Source organism: Hyla sarda, chromosome 1 (genome assembly GCF_029499605.1).
Source record: "Hyla sarda isolate aHylSar1 chromosome 1, aHylSar1.hap1, whole genome shotgun sequence".
Lineage (NCBI taxonomy): Eukaryota > Metazoa > Chordata > Amphibia > Anura > Hylidae > Hyla > Hyla sarda.
This window is the reverse complement of record NC_079189.1, coordinates 43,253,802-43,279,745: the sequence shown is the minus strand read 5'-3', so window position 1 is coordinate 43,279,745 and position 25,944 is coordinate 43,253,802. Positions and strand designations below refer to the sequence as shown.

The window sequence follows — 25,944 nt, the reverse complement described above, 5'->3', positions numbered from 1 at the left end:
CTGTACCCCGTCATTTGTCTCTTCAACAAGTTTCCGTGACGAGCGCTTGGAGCAGGACATTTTTGCTTAGCCAATCAGTGGTAGCAGTGATGTGCCATCTCAGCCAGTGATTGGCAGAGCGGGAAGGTCCTGCTTCAAGTGCCCATCATGGTAAAAAGGTTGAAAAGACGAGAGGTGTGGGACCAAAAGAGGAAAAACCAGATCTATGGGGGGCACCAGCAGGGGACTGGGAGTAGGTAAATTTATATTATTTCTATTTTATCAGAGCCTAAGCAGAATATATTTTTTTCTACACCGTCCCAACACCCCCATACCTCTTAAAACGGCTAATCTGTTCATTCCCAAGACAATCCTCTCATAACAACCTCCTATCCCTCTCAGGTAAAACATTACTCTGGCTCATTTCTTGAACCGCAAAATTGACATTTTACGGTTATAAAAAATAAAAAAAAGTACAGCCCAAAAAATTTTTTTTTTCAAAAAAAGGGTAACTAATTAAAACAAATTTTTGCTCTTGCACTCCTTATGGTAAATAAAAATTATTTCTAATATACTTTGTTTAAAAAAAATGAAGTTTTCTATGTTTTATTTGTGCTTAAAAATGCTCAAGAGCACATTTTCCCCCCTCTTATACACAGACTTTGAACCGAAGTCCAAACACAGGAAGTGCAGCCAGGAGTGCTGAGGAGGGGGGGGGGGGGGGGGTGGGGGCGCGTGTCCAACCAACAGCATACGGCAGTTAAGTGTGAGAGGAGCTATGATTGGATGAGGCTGGACACACCCTCCTCAGCACTCCAGGCTGCACTTCCTGTGTTTGGGTTCGGTCCAAAGTGTGTGTATAAGATGGGGGAAAATGTGCTCTTGAGCTTTTTTAAGCACAAATAAAACATAGAAAACTTCATTTAAACAAAGTATATTAGAAATATTTTTTATTTACCATATGGAGTGCAATAGCAAAAATTTGTTTTAATGAGAGTGACCATTTAATATTGAGTTTTGACTATTAATTGGCCCTCCCTCCACCCATATGGTGAAAGGTCATAACATATATAACCATACTATACCATGCTTTACAGTGCCCAAGTTTAAGAATAGTACAGAATTGTGTCCGAATTACTATTAATATTTGTGGTGGTCACAAGCTTCAGGCCATAGGTGGTGCCCCATTCAGTAGGGGCAGCTTATGTTCTCTGTTATAGGGCACCCCACTAAAGCAGACCGTTCACCCAATATGAATGATGGCCATTGGACTCTTTCTTGACAGAAGGTTTTGGAAGAGAAAGGGACTGCTGGAATTTTAGATGCCAGATTTTAGAGTCTGGTAGCAGCTTAACCCTCCTTTCTTTTATACTCTGATTGGCCATACATGACATCAGCTCTCTCTCCTAGCTCCACCGTAAACATGGCTTGGTTGACAGTAAATGGTCACTTTATAGGACAGACGAGAATATGCCAACAAAGGATCGGGCATGTTGAAATCTAATGCAGCTGATTCTTCTCCAACCAAAAGGGGCATTCCAATCTAATGAAAAGTTGGCACATCATTAGGATCCCCACTGATTCCAAGAACTAAGGGGCCACAGCAATGATTTAACTGTAGGATTTAATTCTCTCTCTTTCTCATTTACCTGAAAAGGGAAGGGTATAAGGCTCCCTATGCCATTTATTGCATAAGGCTGCATTTTTAGGCCCCTTTCACACTGCCATTGTGCCCTTTTATAAAAAAATAAAAAAAATAAATAAAATTGTGCCTTTAACAGCTGTTCTCGTGGCGGGGCATAACGGGCATAACGGGCAACAACAGGTTCCGACGGCTACTATTATGGGGTCCGTCGGGTGCCGTGTCACAACGGCAGTGTGAAAGAAGCCCTAAAGAGTACCTGTCACTAAATAAACTTTTCTAAACTAACTCAGGCTATGTTCCCTAACTACTCCTAACAACCCCTCTGCCCTTAAAAAATTTTTAAGAGCTTTAAAAAGCTGTGTATCTTACCTCTCTTCTTGCTCACATAGTGTGAGCTGCCGGCAGGAGGATGTGGGCGTGCCGCAGCCGGCGTTATGTCATTGAAGCCTGCTGGGGGGACTGCTTCCACCCTCACTTTGCCGAGGAGAGCAGGTGGGGGGGTAGGGGATCTGCGAGTGAGTCTACATTTGCAGAGCCCCACTCTTGTCCTCACTGCACAGAGCCCTGATTGACAGGCAGGGAGCTGCGCTGAGCTGGTCACGTGCTCAGCCAGCGGTCTGCGATTTCGGACTCACTGCCAGGCTGGCGTGAGTCCAAAATCAATGCAAAAGCGTGCAGCCAAGGACTCCTAGGGGCCACATTTTAAAAAATGTAAAAAGACATACAAAGGAAGCTTTTTATTTATTTATTTATTTTTTATAAAATCCTATTAGAAAGTTTTTTTTAATATATAATTTATCTATATCCTAAAAATGTTTTGGGGGATGAAAGGTACTCTTTATAGGGGTACTCTGATGTCAGGTTAAATTAAAATGTTGTAAAAGCTATCTGCCCTAGCTCTGAAATCATCAAAAATAAAATATATTTTGTGGGTATGTAATCCTGTAATTACTTCAGGCACGCATAGCAGACTGTTGCTCTGCAGTCAGTAAATCTGCAGTACATGTTATTCATTTCCTGTCTGCTCTTCTGTCTGTGCCATTACTCAGCACAGGGTAGCATGCTGTAAATGCACCTCATTCTTCTAATATGGTCTAATAAAGATGTATATGTGTGTATGACAGCTCCGAGACAAGATCCAGCCACACTTCCTAAGCCAGCAGAGGCTAATGCGTTTTGACATAGAGGGAGGGTCCAGAGACAACACCACACTGACAATGAAAAAACTACACAACTTCCTGTTAGGAGGTATTTCAAGCAAAAACATGCTGAAGTACAATGGTACAATTTGTGATAATACTACATTAGTTAGTTATATATGTTAGGGTAATTGTAATTAAAGGGTACCTCTCATCAAATAAACTTTTGATATATTTTAGATTAATGAATGTTGAATAACTTTCCAATAGCATGTTAATGAAAAATATGCTTCTTTCTATTGTATTTTTCCCGATCAGTCCTGTCAGCAAGCATTTCTGACTCATGCTGGAGTCCTAAACACTCAGAGCTGCCAGCCTGCTTTGTTCACAGCCAAACAGGCTGTGAACAAAGCAGGCTGGCAGCTCTGAGTGTTCTCCTTTGTGAACAAAGCAGACTGGCAGCTCGTAGTGTTTAGGACTCCAGCATGAGTCTGAAATGCTTGCTGCCAGGACTGGTAGGGAGACCCCTAGTGGTCATTTCTTCAAGTGGAAAATTAAATAGAAAGAAGCATATTTGTTAATAACATGCAATTGTGAAGTTATTCTGCATACATTAATCTATAATATATCAAAAGTTTTTTTGATGAGAGGTACCCTTTAAATAAAAAACTTTTTTCTTTATTTCCAGAATACTCCTCTATAAAATAGATATATTAGGTAATAACCCTGTTAAATCAATAATGGGCAGAGGGATAGAGAACTGTACAAAAAAGAAAGTTGCAACAGCACTCTAGGTAAAAAAAATGGAGGCTATTAGCGCACTTTTTGATCAAAATGTGTGCCATGTTGAAAATCTCTGAGCACCCGGTGGACTAGGGCACTGCGAAAAAATAAAATAAAATAAAAAAATAAAAGGATGGTTAAGGGGAAGTAGAACTATGCCAACTAAGTTAGATAACTCTCTTAGACCCCCCCCCCCCCCCCCCCCCCCCAAACAGCAGCTGGTAGCATAGCGACTATCGGGCTCTGAGAGTAGATAATTTGGGATGATAGGAAATGTTCCCATCGGCCCAGTCCCATGCATCAGAGACACGTTATAAAACTTACAGTCCTATAGTAAATGCTTGCTCTGTGGAAGCGTGATGGGATGACTTCTCTCAGCTTCTCACTGAGCTGGGAAAGTCATTCAGTTCACTGAAGCGGCGACTAAACGTAACACTTTACATGATAAAAAGCACCAGAATTCACTGGGCTAAATACCATGGAAACGTTGGGGGCATAAAAGCAGTTTGGAAAATTGCATCTTAACTATTTGTGTTCTGTAGCCATAAAAACTATGGGTACATTCACACAGGAAATAAATGCTCCAAGGACATCTGTAACTTAGCACGTCCTAGGCTTTGAGATCTCTAGGCTGCAGGCTGTTCTTCTGGGACAAAGAAAATAAGCGACGTCATTTCGCACGTACCAAACGGTAGAGACGCTCCCGGCCTCTAGTGGCTGCAGGAAGAAGCTGCCAGCGGCCTAGAAGTGGGAGAAGATGGCGGTGACTGAGGGGGAACTGAGAAGGTGAAACGTGGGAGGCAAGCTACCTACAGGGGAGGGCAAACGACATAATGGAGGAAATGAGCTACAGGAGACGACACCAGCATATTAGGGGTGCTAGACTACTAAGGGAAAGTACATATTGGAGAGGCACCTACTTATGGGAAAAATTACCTATTAAAGGGGTACTCCGCTGCTCAGCGTTTGGAACAAACTGTTCCGAACGCTGAAGCCGGCGCCGGAGTTCGGGACGTCATAGCCCCGCCCCCTCAATGCAAGTCTATGGGAGGGTGCGTGACGGCTGTCACGCCCCCTCCCATAGACTTGCATTGAGGGGATGGGGCGTGACGTCACAAGATGCCGGCTCCAGCGTTCGGAACAATTTGTTCCAAACGCTGATAAGCGGAGTACCCCTTTAAGACTGTATAGGTGGGAAAATGGGAACCAGGATGTTGGAAAAGTGAGGATCAATGGGGTTCCTAGTAGGGATGGATCAATATTTTTTTAGGGCCGATACAGATACTCTGTGGAGGTTAGGGCCGATAGCCAATAACTTGTACCGATATTCCGGTATAAGTTAACAGCTATTTAGTGTGGCGCAGTGCGGTGGTGGGGGGTGCGGCATTATCGGCAAGGTAATTGCCGATACCGATAACGTCCAAAATCATGAATATCGGACAAACCGATAACGGTCAATCCCTAGTTCCTAGTAGTCTGACTCCCAACCAGGCCTTTAAGTCATTTTTACCAATCTCTGACAAAAATGTGCAATTGGCAATGCAAGATCTATATTATCAAATGAGTAGGGGAGGGGTCTGATTCACACATGAAATATGGCCATTATGGAAAAATCAGGATGTTTAGGTAGAAAGTAAGATTGGACATCACCGCCGGATATTCCGCAAACAGGCCCATTTTTGACTGGGTAGAATAGACCAGCGATCTACGATTCCACATTACTATATACATGATACTGTCTGATAAACTCAGTGAAGACCGGAGGGCCATGATCCAGGCCCCAGTGACTCCGCTCTTCCGAATATCTAGGGGCGTCATTACTTATTTCTCCTCATTCTCCTAATATTTGGATAATTAAACAGACACAAAAGCCTCGAGCCTAAAGGTTTAATTAAAAAGAAAAACCAATAGCAAAAGCCACCCAACAACACACAACACAAAAAGCTCACAATGGCGTCTCTTAATACCAGAATAGATTGGAATTACTGAAATGTAATTAATTCCCTCTGAAAAGTTCCATCATATTATGCAAGACTGGCTTCACGCCGACAGAAAAGCCGCCATCAGACACTTACACCCCGCAGTTTCTCTTGACTTCAATCTTGAACACCAAAAAGACATTTTTTAAAGAAGCACCCTGGGGAAATTATTATCATTTTGCCTATATAATGCAGCATAGGCTGTTAGACTAATAATACAAAATAATTTAGAGGTTCTTGTGTGTGCCTTGTGCTTACCCATTTTTAGTTGATGTGGTAGGTATGGGTTTTCTGCCATAATAATTTATATTTCCACAGTGAAATAATTGCTTAAAAAGGGGTTATCCAGGAAAAAACTTTTTTTTGTATATCAACTGGCTCCAGAAAGTTAAATAGATTTGTAAATTACTTCTATTAAAAAATCTTAATCCTTTCAGTACTTATGAGCTTCTGAAGTAAAGGTTGTTCTTTTCTGTCTAAGTTCTCTCTGATGACACGTGTCTCGGGAACCGCCCAGCAAATCCCCATAGCAAACCTCTTCTAAACTGGGTGTTTCCCGAGACACGTGTCATCAGAGAGCACTTAGACAGGAAAGAACAACCTTAACTTCAGAAGCTCATAAGTACTGAAAGGATTAAGATTTTTTTAATAAAAGTAATTTACAAATCTATACACCACTGAAGAAGGGGTGTTAACTTGCCATACCCCGAAACACGTCTGGTGTTTGATTTGGAAATCGGATCCCACTGAACCATATTCACATTTAGCACCTATCCTGGTGCGTCTTTTACCCGCTAACATCTAGGAGGACTTATTGACATTGATACCTAAGGAATGAAAGAATTGCCCTATATCCACCTAGGATTACTGACCGTATGCCGACCGTCTGCTGAATAATCCTATTGGAAAAGATAAAGACTCTAATATCTGCTCAAAACAAGCGTCCACCACAAAACAGTCAGCGGACCTGCAATCAGCTGACTGCTGACGTCAGACGGCGCCGAGACACGCGCTGACCGGCCGAGCACCGCTATCCTCGCAGCTCGCTGAGGGAGACGTGGCCGTGCATCGCCACCCCAGCTCGAGCGTGACACAGTCAACCAGATCGTAGGAGCGGTGAGTGGTACGAAAGTGCCGACAATTCATTCACAGCTATTACGCTTTATACCAATACAGCAATCCTAGAGAGTACAGCATACGGAAACACTGATACAGTTTACCATCCTTAAGTGGATATAATTGGCAAAAAAGAAAGACTGCTTCATTATATGCGGGACATATGAAAATGGCCACTATTCACACAGGACTATATTAGGACTGCGATATATTCATTTACAGGACAGAATATATGGTTATTACTGGAGACCACAGTCGTTTGATACCATCAGCGTTTTATTTGTACTTTATTTGCAGGTTTCACATTATATTTATTTGTACTTTATTTGCAGGTTTCACACTACATTTATATTTGTATTTGCAAGCTGTATTTTCATTTACAGGTTGTTCCTTTCATTGTAGGACAATTCACCCCGTCATAGGGGATACAATTTTTCTAGGTTCCATTCGAGCCATTGTGTGTTTTTTCTACTCCTGGTATGAATTGGTGACCATAATAACATATCGCTTTTACCAAGTTATTTGGTGGCATCCGTTGGGGCCCCACGTAAGGCACATCATTAACACTAATATCTTTTAAACTGTATTTTAATTGTCACTTGATATCCATATATCTTATATATTGAGGTACACATATTAAATTTATATTTTTTGGTATATCTTATCGAATTTCATTCTTGGCATTTCCCAGACTGATACCATATAACTCTTTGAAGAGTTAGTGCACTGAGGACTGGTATATTTTATTTTCCTTGATTTAACTCCTTTTTTCCTCTTTTGGGTGAGAGGTATCCAGTTAACCTCGTACATTTTATGTTGTAGAGTTACGCATCCACATTTCCAATTTACAAATCTGTTTAACTTTCTGGAGCCAGTTGATATATAAAAAAAAAGTTTTTTCCTGGAAAACCCCTTTAATGCTGCCTACATTTCCCATGAACCCCCTGGATTTGTAAAGAGAGGTGTTTAAGTCTCATCACTGCAGGTCCCCTAATGAGATCAACTTAAAGGGGTACTCCGCTGCCAGGAGCTCGTGACATCATAGCCCTGCCCCCCATGATGTCACGCTCCACCCCCTCAATGCAAGTCTATGGAAGGGGGCGCCCTTTCCCATAGACTTGCATTGAGGGGACAGGGCGTGACGTCATGAGGGGGTGGGGCTATGATGTCACAAGCTCCCGATGCCGGCTCCAGTGTTCGGAACAGTGTGTTCCAAACACTGAGCAGCGGAGTACCCCTTTAATCATCCGGCTAGACCTCAGCAGCCCGAACTGTTGAGACTCACAAGTGAGTTGCTGTCAGTTCACACTACATGCAGTTTTGATGCATTTTGTCATCTAGAGTGTATTCACACATACAATATCCTGTGCAGGGATTAGAAGCTGCAGATTTCAATGTGCACTAAATGATTGAATGCAGCATCAAATCTACAGCTTAAAATCCTGTGCATCAAATAGGCGCAGAATACTGTGCGTGTGAATGAACACTGGAGCCGGGAGCTCGTGACTTTATAGCCCCACCCCCTCAATGCGAGTCTATGAGAGGGGGCGTGGCAGCCGCCATGCCACCTCCCATAGACTTGCATTGAGGGGGCTGGGCTATGACATCACAAGCTCCCAGCATCGGCTCTAGCTTTCGGAACAATTTGTTCCAGACACTGAGCAGCGGAGTACCTCTTTAAAGCCTTTAGGCTATCTTCACACATTGCGTTTTTACTGCATTAGTCTACCACTTGCTACTGTATTTTGGCTATGGTTTTGCAGTAAACTGTAAAAAAGAGGCATTTTTTTTATGATTCGGGAAACACCACCATTTTGACATGATTTGGGGAAAATTACAGCAAAAAACGAAAAAACAAAAAAACAAACTGCTGCAGCAGCAGTATACAGATCTGGGTGGGGAGGAGTCTGTGAGCTGCCAGGAGGCATCAAGTAGGTGATGATGTCATCCTGCAGTTCACAAGAAGTCCGCTGACTCAGGACAGGAAACTTGTGTTCAGGTTTTTTTATTCAGCCCCAAGTGTATAAAATCCAGCCCCTACCAGTGCAGACGCCTTAAAGGGGTACTCCACTGCTCAACGTTTGGAACAAACTGTTCCGAACACAGGAGAAGGCAGCTTGTGACGTAATGGCCCCGCCCCCTCACGGTGTCACACCCTGCCCCCTCAATGCCAGTCTATGGGAGGGGGCGTGACAGCCGTCACGCCCCCTCCCATAGACTTGCATTGAAGGGGCGGGGTGTGACGTCATGAGGGGGCGGGGCAATTACGTAACGAGCTCCCGGCGCCGTCTCCAGCCTTCGGAACAGTTTGTTCCAAACGCTGAGCAGCAGAGTACCCCTTTAAGAAAGTTTTTGAAAGAATGGGTTCTTCTATAGAGCTCACTAAAATCCAGTGTGGTCCTGTAATAAGAGCCCCCCCCCCCGCCTGCAACAAGTCAGGTCATAAAATTTCGTCCCTCCTAGATCTTCCACCATTAATTGTCATCGATATTACTGAGAAGTGGAAGCGTTTAGGAAGCACGGCTATGAAGTGGAGACCCCGTAAGGTTACAGAACGGGGTCACTAAGAGCTAAGCCACATAACGCATTAGTCACAACAAGACCAAACCTCATCTGGCATTAAAAATCGGTACAAAAACTGTGCCCCACCGGGAGCTTCATGGCATGTCAGCCGTATATCACCAATGCAGAGTGTTGGACAGAAATTGGTATAACTATATTGCGCTGACAAGTAGGGAGATTAAAATGCGCTTTTATTAGTTTCTGTAGAGAAAAGAAAAGAAAGGACCGACTGATGGTGCCTCGTGTATTTACCCTCAATAGATCGGGTGGTGGGTGGGGGGGGGGCAACCCCATGGGGCTTATAGTTGGCCGCTCACCTCGAGATCTATGCAAAAAAGCATATCACCCACGATATAATCTGGGTACTGTAGTGCGAGTCGCTGCTATGCCGATGGATTGCAGGAGGAAACAAGTCGCCCTGGGAGTCAATATTAGAAGTAGAGCAGGAAAAAACCCTCAGGTATGGCGCTGCAGACTCTTGTAGACAGATGAGGCGGATGCCAAAGGTACGGTAATAGGAAAGTCCTCAGCAGGACATTTTATTAAAAAAAACAATAAAATGGACAAGATTACGCGTTTCGGGAGGATCCCTCCCTTCCTCAGATCAGGATAAGGACAGTACAACAATAGCAGGTTTATATTAGGGATCGACCGATAATCAGTATGGACGATATTATCGGCCGATAATCACGATTTTGGGCATTATCGGTATCGGCAATTATCTTGCGCCCGCTTTAAATCAATGATCTGCAGCGGTGTCGCAGGGGGTTAAATAGCCGATAACTTATACCGATATTCCGGTATAAGTTATCGGCTATCGGCCCTAACCTGCACCGATTATCGGCCCTAAAAAAACGATATCGGTCGCTCCCTAGTTTATATAGCCCCATAATGGGCACCAAAAACACATGGGAGGAGTAACAATCCAAACTTGAAAATCAAAGTACAGGAACAGAAACAGCACTTACATATAATATACAGTATGAATATACATTAGGAAGCAATACAATTACAAATTGTGGTAATATAAGGTCAGGTTATGTGTTGGACCATGGCTGGCAACTGCTGGAGAACCACAGTGGGCCGGAAGCTGTCAGCTTTTATTAGTTGTCTGATTATAATATTATATAAAATTGATAGCAAAAATACAAAAAGTGAAAAAACAATGTGCTTAGTAATAATAACTTATAATACAGGACATCATGGCCGCCATCTACTTTTGCTGCCACATGGTTCATCCCGTGTAGCCGCCACACATACAATTATACAGGTACTATATATGGGGGTATATTTTACACAGTCCTCTGTACAACCTGTTTCAACATATACTTTTCACATAGTTGTCCATTATATGTGTATCATCACGCACACAGTTCACACCTCCACGGGAGGGATCGCATGTCCACCATAGAGTTGCATGCACTTAAAGGGGTACTCCAGTGGAAAACTTTTTTTATTTTATTTTTTTTAATCAACTGGTGCCAGAAAGTTAAACAGATTTGTAAATTACTTCTATTAAAAAAAATCTTAATCCTTCCAGTACTTATTAGCTGCTGAATACTACAGAGGAAATTATTTTCTTTTTGGAACACAGAGCTCTCTGCTGACATCTCTGTCCATTTTAGTAACTGTCCAGAGCAGCATATGTTTGCTATGGGGATTATCTCCGACAGGTCCTAAAATGGACAGAGATGTCAGCAGAGAGCGCTGTGGTCGTGATTCAGCAGAGAGCTCTGTGTTCCAAAAAGAACATTTCCTCTGTAGTGTTCATCAGCTAATAAGTACTGGAAGGATTAAGTTTTTTTTAATAGAAGTTACTTACAAATCTGTTTAACTTTCTGGCACCAGTTGATTTAAAAAAAATAAATAAATAAAAAGGTTTATCACTGGAGTACCCCTTTTAAAGGCTCATCCGTTTTCCATAGACTTCAATGTTAAATTTACTGTATCGTTTTTTTCGACAGAAGAAAAAATACTGCATGTGCCATTTTTTTCTGCCGTCAAAAAAACGCAAATGAGTGCAGACGGGTACAAACGGATGTAAACGGAATTGACATGAATGGGATTTTTTTTTTAAACTGTTTTTTAACAGCCTGCAAGAACGGAACCGAAACAGGGATAAAAAAAAAGAAAAAACAAAACAAAAAACGGGGACAGACGGCCGTGTGAACGCACACTTAGTGTTATGGAGTAGTATAAAACCCCCACCACTTGACTCTGAAGCACTGGAAATACGTTCTGTCTCTATCTGGCAGTATGATGGACGAGTCTGAATTTAGTGACTGCCAGGAGACCATTACGTGCCTGCATTGCGCCATCTGTGGAGTTTGGTGGAGGAGGGGCAATGCTATGTGGTAAACATAGAAGGTGTCAGTACAAAAGAACCATTTGGCCCATCTAGTCTGCCCTGGGGTAAGTCTAGGCCCTTAGTTCCAGTGAGGGGAAATCTTATTACTTCAGCATCAAGACATTTTGGACAATGTTGTGAGAACAGTTTGGGTTTGTCCTTTTTCTGTTCCATCATGACGTTGCCCCAATGCACAAAAAGAGAGATCCATAAAGACATGGTTGGTGCACAAAGACCTGACCTCAACCCATTCATCACCTTTGGGATGAACTAGAATGGAGATTGTGAGTAAGGTCTTCTCATCCAACATCAGTGTATGACCAGAGACATGCTCCGCTAGAAGAATGGGACGAAATTCCCATAGACACCTCCAAAATCTTGTAGAAAGTCGTCCCAGAAAAGAGGAAGCTGTTATACCTGCAAAGGGAATGCCTATGGGTTTAGAACGGGATGTTCTTAAAGTACTCCGCCCCTAGACATCTTGTCCCCCATCCTTGCCGGATGACCGGCGATGCGGGGCGGAGGCTGGTGACGTCGCTGCCACGTTCCGCTCATGACATCATGACCAAGCCCCCTCAATGCAAGTCTATGGGAGGGGGCGTGACGTCAGTTTTGTTTTATATTAAGTTCAGTCCTCTGTCTATAATTGTATTCGATGTTGTGGGGTTAGTCCTGTCCAGTATCTTGTTTTTTCCAGAAGTTGTATGGTTTTTAGGCATTAGTTAGTTGAACTTGTGATTTGTCCAGCTCTGCATTTAGGTATCTGGTCAAATGTATATATGGTGTAGAAATGATAAAAGCATTGAGCCATGTTCCACGTACAAGAGCTTAAGGGTCTATTCACACGTACAGTATTCTGCGCAGATTTGATGCACAGGATTTGAAGCTGTGTTCAGTCATTGAGTTTACCTTGAAATCTGCAGCAAAAAATCCTGCGCAGGATACTGTATGTGTGAATTGACCCTTAAAGAGGTACTCCGCCCCTAGACATCTTATCCCCTATCCAAAGGATAGGGGATAAGATGTCAGATCGCCGGGGTCCCGCTGCTGGGGACCCCGGGGATCGCCGCTACAGCACCCCGCCATCATTATTGCGCAGAACGAGATCGCTCTGCACGTAATGACGGGCAATACAGGGGCCGGAGCATCGTTACGTCACGACTCCGCCCCTCGTGACGTCACGGCCCTCCCCGTCAAATGGTCATCACGCCCCCTGTCATAGACTTGCATTAAGGGGACGGGCCGTGATGTCATGAGGGGTGGAGCCATGACGTCACGCCGCTCCGGGCCCGGTATCGGCCGTCATTACGTGGAGAGCGAACTCGCTCTGTGCAGTAATGATGGCGGGGTGCCGCAGCGGCGATCCCAGGGGTCCCCAGCAGCGGCACCGCGGCGATCTAACATCTTATTCCCTATCCTCTGCGGTGGGGGTGGTGTGGGGGGCGGGGCATTATTGGCTTATCGGCAAGGTAATTGCCGATACCGATAATGCCCAAAATTGTGATTATCGGCCAATAATATCGGCCATACCGATAATCGGTCGATCCCTAATATATATATATACATATATAGATGCAAATCAAAAAATGTTGCAGTATCAAGTCCAAAGCAAATCTTGATAAAGGGAGGAATCCCGAAAGCTTCTCTACAAAATTCTGTTAGTCCAAATAAAAAAAGGTATTACAAGATACTGCAACATTTTATGATTTGCATCTGCATCACTGGACTAATACGGCTACTCAAATATACTATCTCTCTCTCTCTCTCTCTCTATCTCTATCTCTATCTCAACTGGCTCCAGAAAGTTAAACAGATTTGTAAATGACTTCTATTAAAAAAAAATCTTAATCCTTTTTAGTACTTATGAGCTGCTGAAGTTGAGTTGTTCTTTTCCGTCTAAGTGCTCTCTGATGACACCTGTCTTGGGAACTGTCCAGAGTAGCAGCAAATCCCCATAGCAAACCTATTCTACTCTGTGCAGTTCCCAAAACAAGCAGAGATGTCAGCAGAGAGCAACGTTGCCAGAAAGAAAAGAACAACTCAACTTCAGCAGCTGATAATTATTGGAAGGATTAAGATTTAATAGAAGTAATTTACAAATCTATATATAAATAAATTAAATTTTTTTCCTGGAATACCCCTTTTAAAGGTGTACTCCGCCCCTAGACATCTTACCCCTTATCCAAAGGCTAGGGGATAAGATGTCTGATCGCGGGGGTCCCGCCCCTGGGGACTCCTGTGTTCTACCTGCTGCACCCGGCATTCGTTTAGAGTGTCTGGTGCAGCGCCGGAGGCTCTTGACGTCACGGCCATGCCCCGCTCGTGATGTCAGGGCCAAGCCCCCTTAATGCAGGTCTATGGGAGGGGGCGTGACGTCAGGGTCATTGGAAGATGGAAGTAAAACTGACTTTTTAGGGAGATCTTACTATTCAAAAAATGATCCAAAAGCAATGCTTAAAATATATTCAGTGCTCTGTGGGGGGAGATTTATCAAAACCTGTCCAGAGGAAAAGTTGCTGAGTTGCCCACAGCAACCAATCAGATCGCTTCTTTCATTTTTGAAAAGGCCTGTGAAAAATGAAAGAAGAGATCTGATTGGTTGCTATGGGCAACTCAGCAACTTTTCCTCAGGACAGGTTTTGATAAATCTGCCCGTGTCCCACAATTGTGCTTGGGTCAAAGGGGTTGATTTATCAAAACCTGTCCAGAGGAAAGGTTGCTGAGTTGCCCATAGCAACCAATCAGATCGCTTCTTTCATTTTTAACAAGGCCTTTGTAAAATGAAAGAAGCAATCTGATTGGTTGCTATGAGCAACTCAGCAACTTTTCCTTTGCACAGGTTTTGATAAATCTCCCCCAAAGTGTGGACCGTAAAATACATCAAAACCATCCATGATGGGTCTACAGCAAACAGCGACTCCAAACTGCCCAGAAGGAGGGCACTTCAATGACTGAGAAGAACAACAGAAGAAACACTGCTAGTGTGAACACGGCCTAACTTGCTACCAGTATGGTAATTCCTGATGTGAACCATTGGGGCAGTGTGAAGTTCACTCTGGGGCTTCTAAGGCTGCGTTCACACGACCATCTAGATCCGGGACGTTCTTCCCCTGTCAAAAATAAAAATGGACTTTAACCCCTTAAGGACCAAGGACGTACCGGTACGTCCTTGGTCCTGCTCTCCTGATATAACGCGGGGTTACACAGTAACCCCGCGTCATATCACGGCGGGCCCGGCGTCATAGTGAAGCCAGGACCCGCCTCTAATAGCACGCAGCGCCGATCGCGGCGCCGCGCGCTATTAACCCTTTAGCCGCACGCTCAGAGCTGAGCCGCGCGGCTGAAAGTGAAAGTTGCCGGCTAGCTCAGTCGGGCTGTTCGGGATAACCGCGGCTAATCGCGGCATCCCGAACAGCTGACAGGACAGCGGGAGGGCCCCTACCTGCCTCCTCGCTGTCCGATCGCCGAATGACTGCTCAGTGCCTGAGATCCAGGCATGAGCAGTCATGCGGCAGAATCGTTGATCACTGGTTTCTTATGAGAAACCAGTGATCAACATAGGAGATCAGTGTGTGCAGTGTTATAGGTCCCTATGGGAGCTATAACACTGCAAAAAAAAAGTGAAGAAAGATCATTTAACTCCTCCCCTATTAAAAGTTTGAATCACCCCCATTTCCAATAAAAAAAAAAAAGCACAGTGTAAATAAAAATAAACATATATGGTATCACCGCGTGCGGAAATGTCCGAATTATAAAAATATATAATTAATAAAACCGCTTGGTCAATGGCGTACGCGCAAAAAAATTCCAAAGTCCAAAATAGTGCATTTTTGGTCACTTTTTATATCATTTAAAAATGAATAAAAAGCGATCAATAAGTCCTATCAAAGCAATGGTACCGTTAAAAACTTCAGATCACGGCGCAAAAAATGAGCCCTCATACCGCCCCATACACGGAAAAATAAAAAAGTTATAGGGGTCAGAAGATGACAATTTTAAACGTATTAATTTTCCTGCATGTAGTTATGATTTTTTCCAGAAGTCCGACAAAATCAAACCTATATAAGTAGGGTATCATTTTAATCGTATGGACCTACAGAATAAAGATAAGGTGTCATTTTTACCGAAATATGTACTACGTAGAAACGGAAGCCCCCAAAAGTTACAAAACTGTGTTTTTTTTTTTATTTTGTCGCATTTTTGGGCAAAATGACTGACGTCATTACAAAGTAGAATTGGTGGCGCAAAAAATAAGCAATTATATGGATTTTTAGGTGCAAAATTTAAAGAGTTATGATTTTTTAAAGGCAAGGAGCAAAAAACGAAAATGCAAAAACGGAAAACCCCCCGGTCCTTAAGGGGTTAAATAAATTTTTAAAAAATGTTTTTTTTAAAACGACAATAACGGATGCAAACGGATGTTATCTGTTTGGATCTGTTATTGTTCAGTTACTAAAACTCCCCAAATTTTTTTTTGTTCTCAGCATGCTCAGAAATAAAAACGGATTGAAAAAACGGATGACATTAAAGGCTCATCCGTTTTCCATAGACTTCAATGTTAAATTAACTGTATCAGTTTTTTTGATGGAAGAAAAAAAATACTACATGTGCCGTTTTTTTCTGCTGTAAAAAAATTAACAAAAAAAAAAAATAAACAAAAAAAAACAAATGAGTGCAGACAGGTACCAACCGATGTCAACGGATTGTAAAAAAATCCCATTGACATGAATGGGATTTTTTTTAAAAACGTATTTAATCCGTTTACAACCTGCAAGAACAGAACCGAAACGGAATAAAATAAAAAATAAAAAACGGGGACAGACGGCCGTGTGAACGCGCCCTGAGTACATTGCTCATGGGGTCTGCGTACAAAATGGTGTTAAAGTTCAAACAGCTCTAGTAACGGTGAAGTCACAAGGTCACCCGGTGTATTGTAAGCATTAAGCTTTAGTGCTCACTGTTTACACTGCCGCTTGCTAAACAGTAAAGAATTTCTAGAATTTCTCTTTTCTTTACAAGGGAAACATTTGGATCACAAGACTTTTTGCTTTGTCCAGTATCCAACAATGAATAGTTAGAAAACAAACAAAAAAGTATAATACTACTAATATTATAGCGGTTACGTCCCCCGCCTCCGCTCTCACACCAGCTTGCAATGCCTGAGAACCATCAATAAAACATTGTACGGATAGTTGGGGAGATTTATCAAAACCTATGCAGAGGAAGAGTGGTGCAGTTGCCCATAGCAACCAATCAGATTGCTTCTTTCATTTTCCACAGGCCTCTAAAGAGGCCTGTGGAAAATGAAAGAAGCGATCTGATTGGTTGCTATGGGCAACTGTACCACTCTTCCTCTGCACAGGTTTTGATAAATCTCCCCCATTGAGTGCAATCCTGGTGCGTCTTGTCTACATTGTTAATACTAATATTAGGATACAAGAAAAAGTCTCCCCCCCCCTTCACTTAAGGGGTATTGCAGAAATGTAAACATATATATACACACACAGACGTTAGATTCCTCTGTAAATATAGCTTTATTACATTGTATAACATTTTATAGATATTTTCATTTATAGATTGAGTGGCAGTTATCAACACAAACATTGGCAGCAGCAGTGTCTGTTCTTATTACTGCCCCTCAATGTATAAATATATCACAAAAAACATGCTGGGCCCGCTAGAGGAGCAGGGAAGGCCCCCCGCTGGGCCCCCTAGAAGAGCACGGCAGGCCCCCCGCTGGGCCCGCTAGAGGAGCAGGGCAGGCCCCCCGCTGGGCCCGCTAGAGGAGCAGGGCAGGCCCCCCGCTGGGCCCGCTAGAGGAGCAGGGAAGGCCCCCCGCTGGGCCCCCTAGAAGAGCACGGCAGGCCCCCCGCTGGGCCCGCTAGAGGAGCAGGGCAGGCCCCCCGCTGGGCCCGCTAGAGGAGCAGGGAAGGCCCCCCGCTGAGCCCGCTAGAGGAGCAGGGAAGGCCCCCCGCTGGGCCCGCTAGAGGAGCAGGGAAGGCCCCCCGCTGGGCCCGCTAGAGGAGCAGGGAAGGCCCCCCGCTGGGCCCGCTAGAGGAGCAGGGAAGGCCCCCCGCTGGGCCCGCTAGAGGAGCAGGGCAGGCCCCCCGCTGGGCCCGCTAGAGGAGCACGGCAGGCCCCCCGCTGGGCCAGCTAGAGGAGCACGGCAGGCCCCCCGCTGGGCCCGCTAGAGGAGCACGGCAGGCCCCCCGCTGGGCCCGCTAGAGGAGCACGGCAGGCCCCCCGCTGGGCCCCCTAGAGGAGCACGGCAGGCCCCCCGCTGGGCCCCCTAGAGGAGCACGGCAGGCCCCCCGCTGGGCCCCCTAGAGGAGCACGGCAGGCCCCCCGCTGGGCCCCCTAGAGGAGCACGGCAGGCCCCCCGCTGGGCCCCCTAGAGGAGCACGGCAGGCCCCCCGCTGGGCCCCCTAGAGGAGCACGGCAGGCCCCCCGCTGGGCCCCCTAGAGGAGCACGGCAGGCCCCCCGCTGGGCCCCCTAGAGGAGCACGGCAGGCCCCCCGCTGGGCCCCCTAGAGGAGCACGGCAGGCCCCCCGCTGGGCCCCCTAGAGGAGCACGGCAGGCCCCCCGCTGGGCCCCCTAGAGGAGCACGGCAGGCCCCCCGCTGGGCCCCCTAGAGGAGCACGGCAGGCCCCGCTGCCCCCACTGGAGGAGTACGGCAGGCCCCGCTGGGTCCACTGGAGGAGTGTACAAAACATTTTTCCTACTAGGTGTGAGAGCAGGCTTTGCTGTAGGTAACATACAACTAACTCTTTCCTACTGTTCTGGATGTACAGATCGCTGGCTATCATGCTGGGACTTGTGGTTCTACACCAGTATTACAGGTCGGACAGTAAGCCTGATGTAAAAAAAAAAAACTTTTCTAGGATCGCAATGTTTTCCAGCAGCTGCACATTCCAGCGCATGAGTCAGAGAGGATGTTTAGTCACCACGAGGCCTGACAACAACACTGCTCCAGAAACCTACAGCGCGAGCGTCACTTCCTATGTAAAAGAGCCTGACAAGCTGGACTCCAATTACATATACCTAAAAGTAATAACAACGACGTTCCCACATCTCAAATAATATACACATTGTGTAGGGCAGTGGTCTTCAAATTGTGGATCTCCAGAGGTTGCAAAACTACAACTCCCAGCATGCCCGGACAGCCAACGGCTGTCCGGGCATGCTGGGAGTTGTAGTTTTGCAACATCTGGATGTCATTGGAGTGTTAGATGGAGCTGGTGAACTGCTGCTTGTATACAAGGAAGTTTCCTTAAAGGGGTACTCCCATGGAAAACTTTTTTTTTTTTTTTTTAAATCAACTGGTGCCAGAAGATTTGTAAATTACTTCTATTAAAAAATATTAATCCTTACAGCACTTATTAGCTGCTGAATACTACAGAGGAAATTCTTTTCTTTTTGGAACACAGAGCTCTTCTGACATCATGGCCACAGTGCTCTCTGTTGACATCTCTGTCCATTTTAAGAACTGTCCAGAGTAGGAGAAAATCCCCATAGCAAACATATGCTGCTCTGGACAGTTCCTAAAAATGGACAGAGATGTCAGCAGAGAGCACTGTGCTCGTGATGTCAGCAGAGAGCTCTGTGTTCCAAAAAGAAAACCATTTCCTCTGTAGTATTCAGCAGCTAATAAGTACTGGAAGGATTAAGATTATTTAATAGAAGTAATTTACAAATCTGTTTAACTTTCTGGCACCAGTTGATTTAAAAAAAAAAAAAAAGTTTTCCACGGGAGTACCCCTTTAAAAGCAATTCCCTATAACACGTCTATGATGCAGTCAGAGGAGAGGGTCTGTCACAATGTGTCCTTTGTCACACTTCATAAACGCTGTGAACAGCTGCAGGGCATCGACTTTCCTGTAGTTGCTCTATTGTCACCTATAGACACATCTATGAAGAAGACATCAGTACCTATGGATATACCCACTTTTGTGATGCCCAAGTGAAGTAAAGCAAAGACTTCAAAAAAGGTAACATGGTGAAGGACCAACCTTTTTTTTAAAAAAATTTTTATTGTAAATTACTTCTATTTAAAAAAAAAATCTTAATCCTTCCAGTACTTATCGGCTGCTGTATGTTTTTTCTTTTTGAATTTATTTTTTGTCTGACCACAGTGCTCTTGGTCCGTGGTAGGAACTGTCCAGAGCAGGATAGGTTTGCTATGGGGATTTTCTCCTACTCTGGACAGTTCCTGAGACAGACAGAGGTGTCAGCAGAAAGCACTGTGGTCAGACTGAAAAGAAATTCAAAAAAAAAAAAAAACTTCCTCTAGAGAATACAGCAGCTAATAAGTACTGGAAGGATTAAGATTTTTATAGAAGTAATTTACAAATCTGTTTAACTTTCTGGCACCAGCTGATTTAAAAAAAAAAAAAAAATGTTTTCCAGCAGAGTACCCCTTTAAGAAGCTTCTCCACTGTAACAAGTCCTTGTAGAACTTAAAGGGGTACTCCGGTGGAAATGTATTTTTTTTCTTCAAATCAACTGGTGCCAGAAAGTTAAACAGATTTGCAAATGACTTCTATTAAAAAAATCTTAGTCCTTCCAGTACTTATTAGTAGGGATTGAACGATATCGATTTTTTAGGGTCGATACCGATAATCTGTGACCTTTCAGGCCGATAGCCGATAACTTATACCGATATTCCGGTATAAGTTATCGGCTATGGTCAGACTGAAAGGAACAACTTAACTTCCTCTGTAGTATACAGAGGAAGCTGATAAGTACTGGATGGATAAAGATTTTTTAATAGAATTCACAAATCTGTTTAAAGGGGTACTCCGGTGCTTACGCATCTTATCCCCCATCCAAAGGATAGGGGATAAGATGCCTGATTGCGTGAGTCCCGCAGCTGGGGACGCCCGTGATCATGCACGCGGCACCCCGTTTGTAATCAGTCCCCAGAGCGTGTTCGCTCCGGGTCTGATTATGGTCGACCGCAGGGCTGGCGGCATGTGACGTCATGCCCCCGCCCCCTGTGACATCACGCTCCGCCCCTCAATGCAAGCCTACGGGAGGGGACGTGACAGCTATCATGCTCCCTCCCATAGGCTTGCATTGAGGGGCGGAGCGTGACGTCACACGGCGGCGGGAGCGTGACGTCACACGGGGGCGGCGGCGTGATGTCGCACGCCGCCGGCCCTGCGGTCGAGCGTAATCAGACCCGGAGCGAACACGCTCCGGGGACTGAATACAAACGGGGTGCCGCGTGCATGATCACGGGCGTCCCCAGCGGCGGGACTCCCATGATCAGGCATCTTAGGGGATAAGATGTGTAAGCACCGGAGTACCCCTTTAATTTTCTGGCACCAGTTGATTTGAGAAAAAAAAAAAAGTTTTCCACCGGAATACCCCTTTAAGGGATCTGTAAGGTCCCCACTTGGTCTATGTGATCTCCGAAACCTCCAAAAAAAGAAGACCTCTCAAGACCACCAGGGATCTACTAAGAGAACTTCCAAAGTAATGGAGACCACCGAGACCTCGAGAGGCTTCAAAACATAGTATAGTTACATAGTTAGTATGGTTGAAAAAAGACATACGTCCATCAAGTCCAACAAGGGGATTGAAGGGAAGGATGTAAGGGGATAAGGGAAAGGGATGTAGTTTTATAATTCTGCATAAGCATTAATGTTATTTTGTTCCAGGAATGTATCTAACCCTGTTCTAAAGCTGTTAATTGTTCCTGCTGTGACCAGTTCCTGAGGTAGACCGTTCCATAAATTCACAGTCCTCACGGTAAAGAAGGCGTGTCGCCCCTTTAGACTAAACCTTTTCTTCTCCAGACGGAGGGAGTGCCCCCTTGTCCTTTGGCCCCCTTGTCCCAACATCTTCAACAACTCTCACGAACTCTGGGAAAAGGGACCTCTCAAGACCACCAGGGATTTCCAAGATCTCCAGGGATCTGCCAAACTTTCATTTCTTGTCCTTGAAGACTTCACAAATACCAACAGGCATCTACCAAGCAAACTTTCAAGGTAATGGAGACCACAAGGTCTTGGTGGTCTCCATTACTTTGGGAGTTCTCTCTTATCAATGATCTAGGACAGTGTTTCCGAAGCACAGTCCTCGAATACCCCCGACAGGTCATGTTTTCAGGGTTTTCTTACTATTTCGAAGGTAATACTGAACACTTAAAGGGGTACTCTGGTGGAAAACTTATTTTTTTGTAATTTTTTTATTTATTTATTTTAATTTATTTATTTATTTTTTTAATCAACTTGTGCCAGAAACAGATTTTTAAATGATTTCTATTTAAAAAATATGAATCCTTCCAGTACTTATTAGCAACTGTATGCTACAGAGGAAATTATTTTCTTCTTGGAGCACAGAGCTCTCTGCTGACATCTCTGTCCATTTTAAGAACTGTCCAGAGTAGGAGAAAATCCCCTAAAATGTACAGAGATGTCAGCAGAGAGCACCGTGTTCCAAAAAGAAAATAATTTCCTCTGTAGTATTCAACAGCTGATAAGTACTGGAAGGATCAAGATTTTTTTTAATAGAAGTCATTTACAAATCTGTTTAACTTTCTGGCACCAGTGATTTAAAATACATAAATAAAAAAGTTTTCCACCAGAGTACCCCTTTAAGCTGCTGTCACACAACTCTGGTGTCAACTTATCTTCCACAAAGTGTACCTAAACTTTCAGACATGTCAGAGATTGGTGCGGGTCCAACAGCTGAGCCCCCCCACCGATTGATAGAGTGAGACAGAAGCACTTGCCTGAATGCCCCCCAGCCCCCAACATTAGATGGTATCAGCTGCCATTAATCTAATGTGTATGGCAGCTTAAAGGGGTTATCCAGTGTTTTCTAAAAACTTACAAAGTGCTTGGACAGGGGAGAAACAGAAAAAAATTAATTGAAGAAAAAAATACTTACCTAACCACGGTCCCCCACAGATCCCCGTTCCCTGGTCTCCTCTCTTCTCCTGAGATGATCGCTTCATGCAGGGCCTGCCAGCTTAGCCAATCACTTGCCGAGGCGGGACACTGCTGCAGTCAGGTTTTGGCAGGTCCTGCAACCAGCACGTCTCAGAAGCAGGAAGAAGACAGAACAGACAAGGAACAGGATGGAGGCAAACTGGAGCTATGGGGGTACGGAGGCTTGGTAAGTATGTTTTTTTCCCCTCTGCTCCAGCACCATATTGGTTATAAAAAAAAAAAAAACACTTGATGACCCCTTTTAAAGGATCTCCCTAACCTCAAAGTAACGTATCGCCCAACCTCTAGGCCACCAGGGATATCCTCATTTACTGTAATAGAGTACTGTGGATAAAAAAAACAACAACGGCAGAACAGAGAGCGGATTGGCGCGTGTTCTTGCGCCTGCGCTGAACAGCTGATTTAGCTGAACAGCACTGCTCTGGCAGACTTCATCTGAACAATAAACATTATAATTCCTAGTCATCAGTTCCAACGAGTACCGTATTTTTCGCCGCATAAGATGCACTTTTTCTTCCCCAAAATTGTGGGGGGGGGGGGGGGAGTTGGTGCGTCTTATACGGCGAAAACACACCTATTGGGTCGGTCCCTGCGGTCGTCAACGGCCGGGACCCGCGGCTAATACAGGACATCACCGATTGCGGTGATGCCCTGTATTAACCCTTCAGACGCGGCTATCAAAGCTGACCGCCGCGTCTGGAGCGAAAATAACACTAATCCGGCTGTTCAGTCGGGCTGTTCGGGTGAAATCGCGGCGTCCCGAACAGCTTACAGGACACCGGGAGGGACCTTACCTGCCTCCGTGCCGGGATCCCCTGCATGGCCGGCGCTCTCCTTCATCGTCATCACGTCGTCGCGCACGCTGTCCCGTCATCCAATAGGAGCGGCGTGCGTAGCGACGTCATGGCGGCGACGGAGAGCGAGGATACCGGGCAGCAGCGACGTTCCGGAGCAACGGGGACACCCCGGGACAGCGATGGAGGGCGACATCCAGGGCAGCGGTGACGGGTCCGGAGCGGCGGGGACACGTGAGTACTACCTCCTATACCAGTGGTCTTCAACCTGCGGACCTCCAGATGTTGCAAAACTACAACTCCCAGCATGCCCGGACAGCCAACGGCTGTCCGGGCATGCTGGGAGTTGAAGTTTTGCAACATCTGGAGGGCCACAGTTTCAGACCACTGATTTACATAAACCCGATGAACCCTCTTAAGGGGTGTAAGACCCATTGTTGCCCGTAACGCCTTCCGTAAAAAGGGGGGCGTGGCTGAAATGTGGCCAATCCAAGCAACGCGCCATTTCTATATACCGGTGACCTGTAGCATATATTAGTATAAATGTTGTATGGGATTTTTTTTTCCATATATAAAAATGCCGCACACAGCGCCAATGTCTGCAACCGTAAACTGGCGAAAGCAGCAATGCATGCCAACCCACCCCAATTACTGGGTGCACCTAGGAGACAAGCAAACACCCATGCACCCTGTACAGGAGAGACAACAGGACACACCTTTAAAGTTGGATACTCCTGAACCTTCAGAGCCATTGAGAGCTGAGCAGCTGATTCCTGGACCGCCATCTTGGACTGAAAGGAGGGGGGGGGGAGGGGCTGGCAACACTACATGCCCACAGTCCTGGGCATCGTGGGTAACAGAGGGCACCAGATATATGGCGCAGCAATACAGCTGAATAGGGAAAATAAGGTCGGTAAAAAAAAGAGGAGGGCGGGCGCAGGAAAACGAACACTGACAACTTGACAGCTCAGCAGCAAAACAATTAATGCCCAGCGCCTGCTCCTACAGATCGTCCCACTCCTGGCCACGCCCACCCAGCGCTGACTGACGTCTCCGCCAGCCAATGCCGGACTCCAAGCGCGGTCCAATCTGAGACGCCGTTCCGTGACGTAACAATGAAACTGGGCGTGACGCACCAGCTCAGCTGACAAGCGAAAAGGGGCTCTGTGGAGGAATTTCCGCCAGCCAATAGGATTCACCGATACCTCTGGAACGACCCGCCCCCTCACTGACTCGTGACGCCGACGGATTGAAGTAGGTAGGGGTTAGAGGTAAGATTGACGGCTAGGTGGACGAATGGGAGCGCTCCGAGCTGTGCGTGACAGCCAATGAGAACGTTAGCTAATTCTCGTGTGTGGCTATTCAAATTCACAAAGAAAAGATAAGCGGGCGGGCAGGATAAAAAGAAAAAAATATATAATTCTGGCACAGTGTTCGGGTCATTTGGCAACTTATTTTATCCTGTAAGTGGATTAGAGTTATTTAGTAGAGATAGTGTAAGAAATAAGTGATAAAAGATTTAAAAAAAAACAGTAAGTGATAAAAAAAAAAAAATAACACTTCAGCAGTTGTATAGTGTGATTTTATAGGTTTTCAGGAAAAAAAAACATTAGTGCTTGTGTTTCTCAGTTATATCTGGTCCTGGGAAAGCTGGGTGATAATAATCGCAGCTCTGACAGACTGTCACCCAACTTTTCCAAGCTCCTGGTCTTGAATATTTGCATACTGCTGGTTGTCGTGGTTTCCTAAAGAAAAATATAACAAAAAAACTGAATATGGGCGCGTTTGGTCTCCGTTTAATGCATAGACCAGTGTTTCCCAACCGGTGTGCCTCCAGCTGTTGCAAAACTACAACTCCCGGCATGCCCGGACAGCCAAAGGCTGTCCGGGCATGCTGGGAGTTGTAGTTTTGCAACAGCTGGAGGCACACTGGTTGGGAAACAAGGGCATATACATTCTTTAGGGAAAAACAGATGCTAACATGCTAAAAATGGATGCTGCTGTATGCCATCTGTTTTTCCACTTTTTACATTATAACAAAAAAACTTAAAAAAACGGACCATAACGTAGACTTTTAATTTATTTTTAGCCGTACACAATAGTTGACTTCATTTTATTGTAATGGTACATAAAGCGTAGACAAAAACATGGTGTGAACGCACCCTAATCTGTTTATGCGCCGCTGTTTCTTTAGCAATGCCCCCTCCTACACTGTTTTATAGAGCTGCGTTCACAATTTTGAAGGCTTCAGAGCCGTAATCTCGCCACATTTCTTGTCACCTCAATGTCTACACGTGGCTTGCTCCGGTGAATTGCATTCTGGGTAATTGTCACGGCACTGTACGCGTAAAGACGTCCATATGCGTAAGAGGTGACAATTTCTGCAGAACCGGCTGAACAGTCCTATGTGTAAAGGTGTAGTTCCTACCCAAGACTAGTGGAGACTGGTTAGAAGTTCATGTGTCCTGACATGTTAAGGGGGTTATTTGGGTTTTGCAATTATTTATATTCCGCCGGGGGCCAGAAAAAAAAAAAACGAAAAAAAAAAAAAATATATATATATACTTATCTAGCCCAGCTCCAATTTGGCTCTGTCGAGTCCTCCGATCTTCTGTCTTCTTCATGCTTCCGAGACAAGCAT

General features: G+C 45.0%; 1 protein-coding gene across 2 annotated transcripts in view; it reads right to left on the bottom strand.

Annotated features, from left to right (window-relative positions):
* MAEA (macrophage erythroblast attacher, E3 ubiquitin ligase) overlaps positions 1 to 24,309 on the bottom strand; it is an 80,883-nt gene extending 56,574 nt beyond the window's left edge. The window contains exon 1 of one of the 2 annotated variants that reach the window (XM_056554783.1): positions 24,020 to 24,309. In XM_056554783.1, the coding sequence (XP_056410758.1) occupies positions 24,020 to 24,088 (69 nt within the window). In that variant the 5' untranslated portion in view covers positions 24,089 to 24,309. Of the gene's footprint in view, positions 1 to 13,976; positions 14,082 to 24,019 lie in introns of those variants that run through there. The other variant, XM_056554809.1, reaches the window with a different exon arrangement.
* Between the last annotated feature and the right edge of the window lie 1,635 nt (positions 24,310 to 25,944).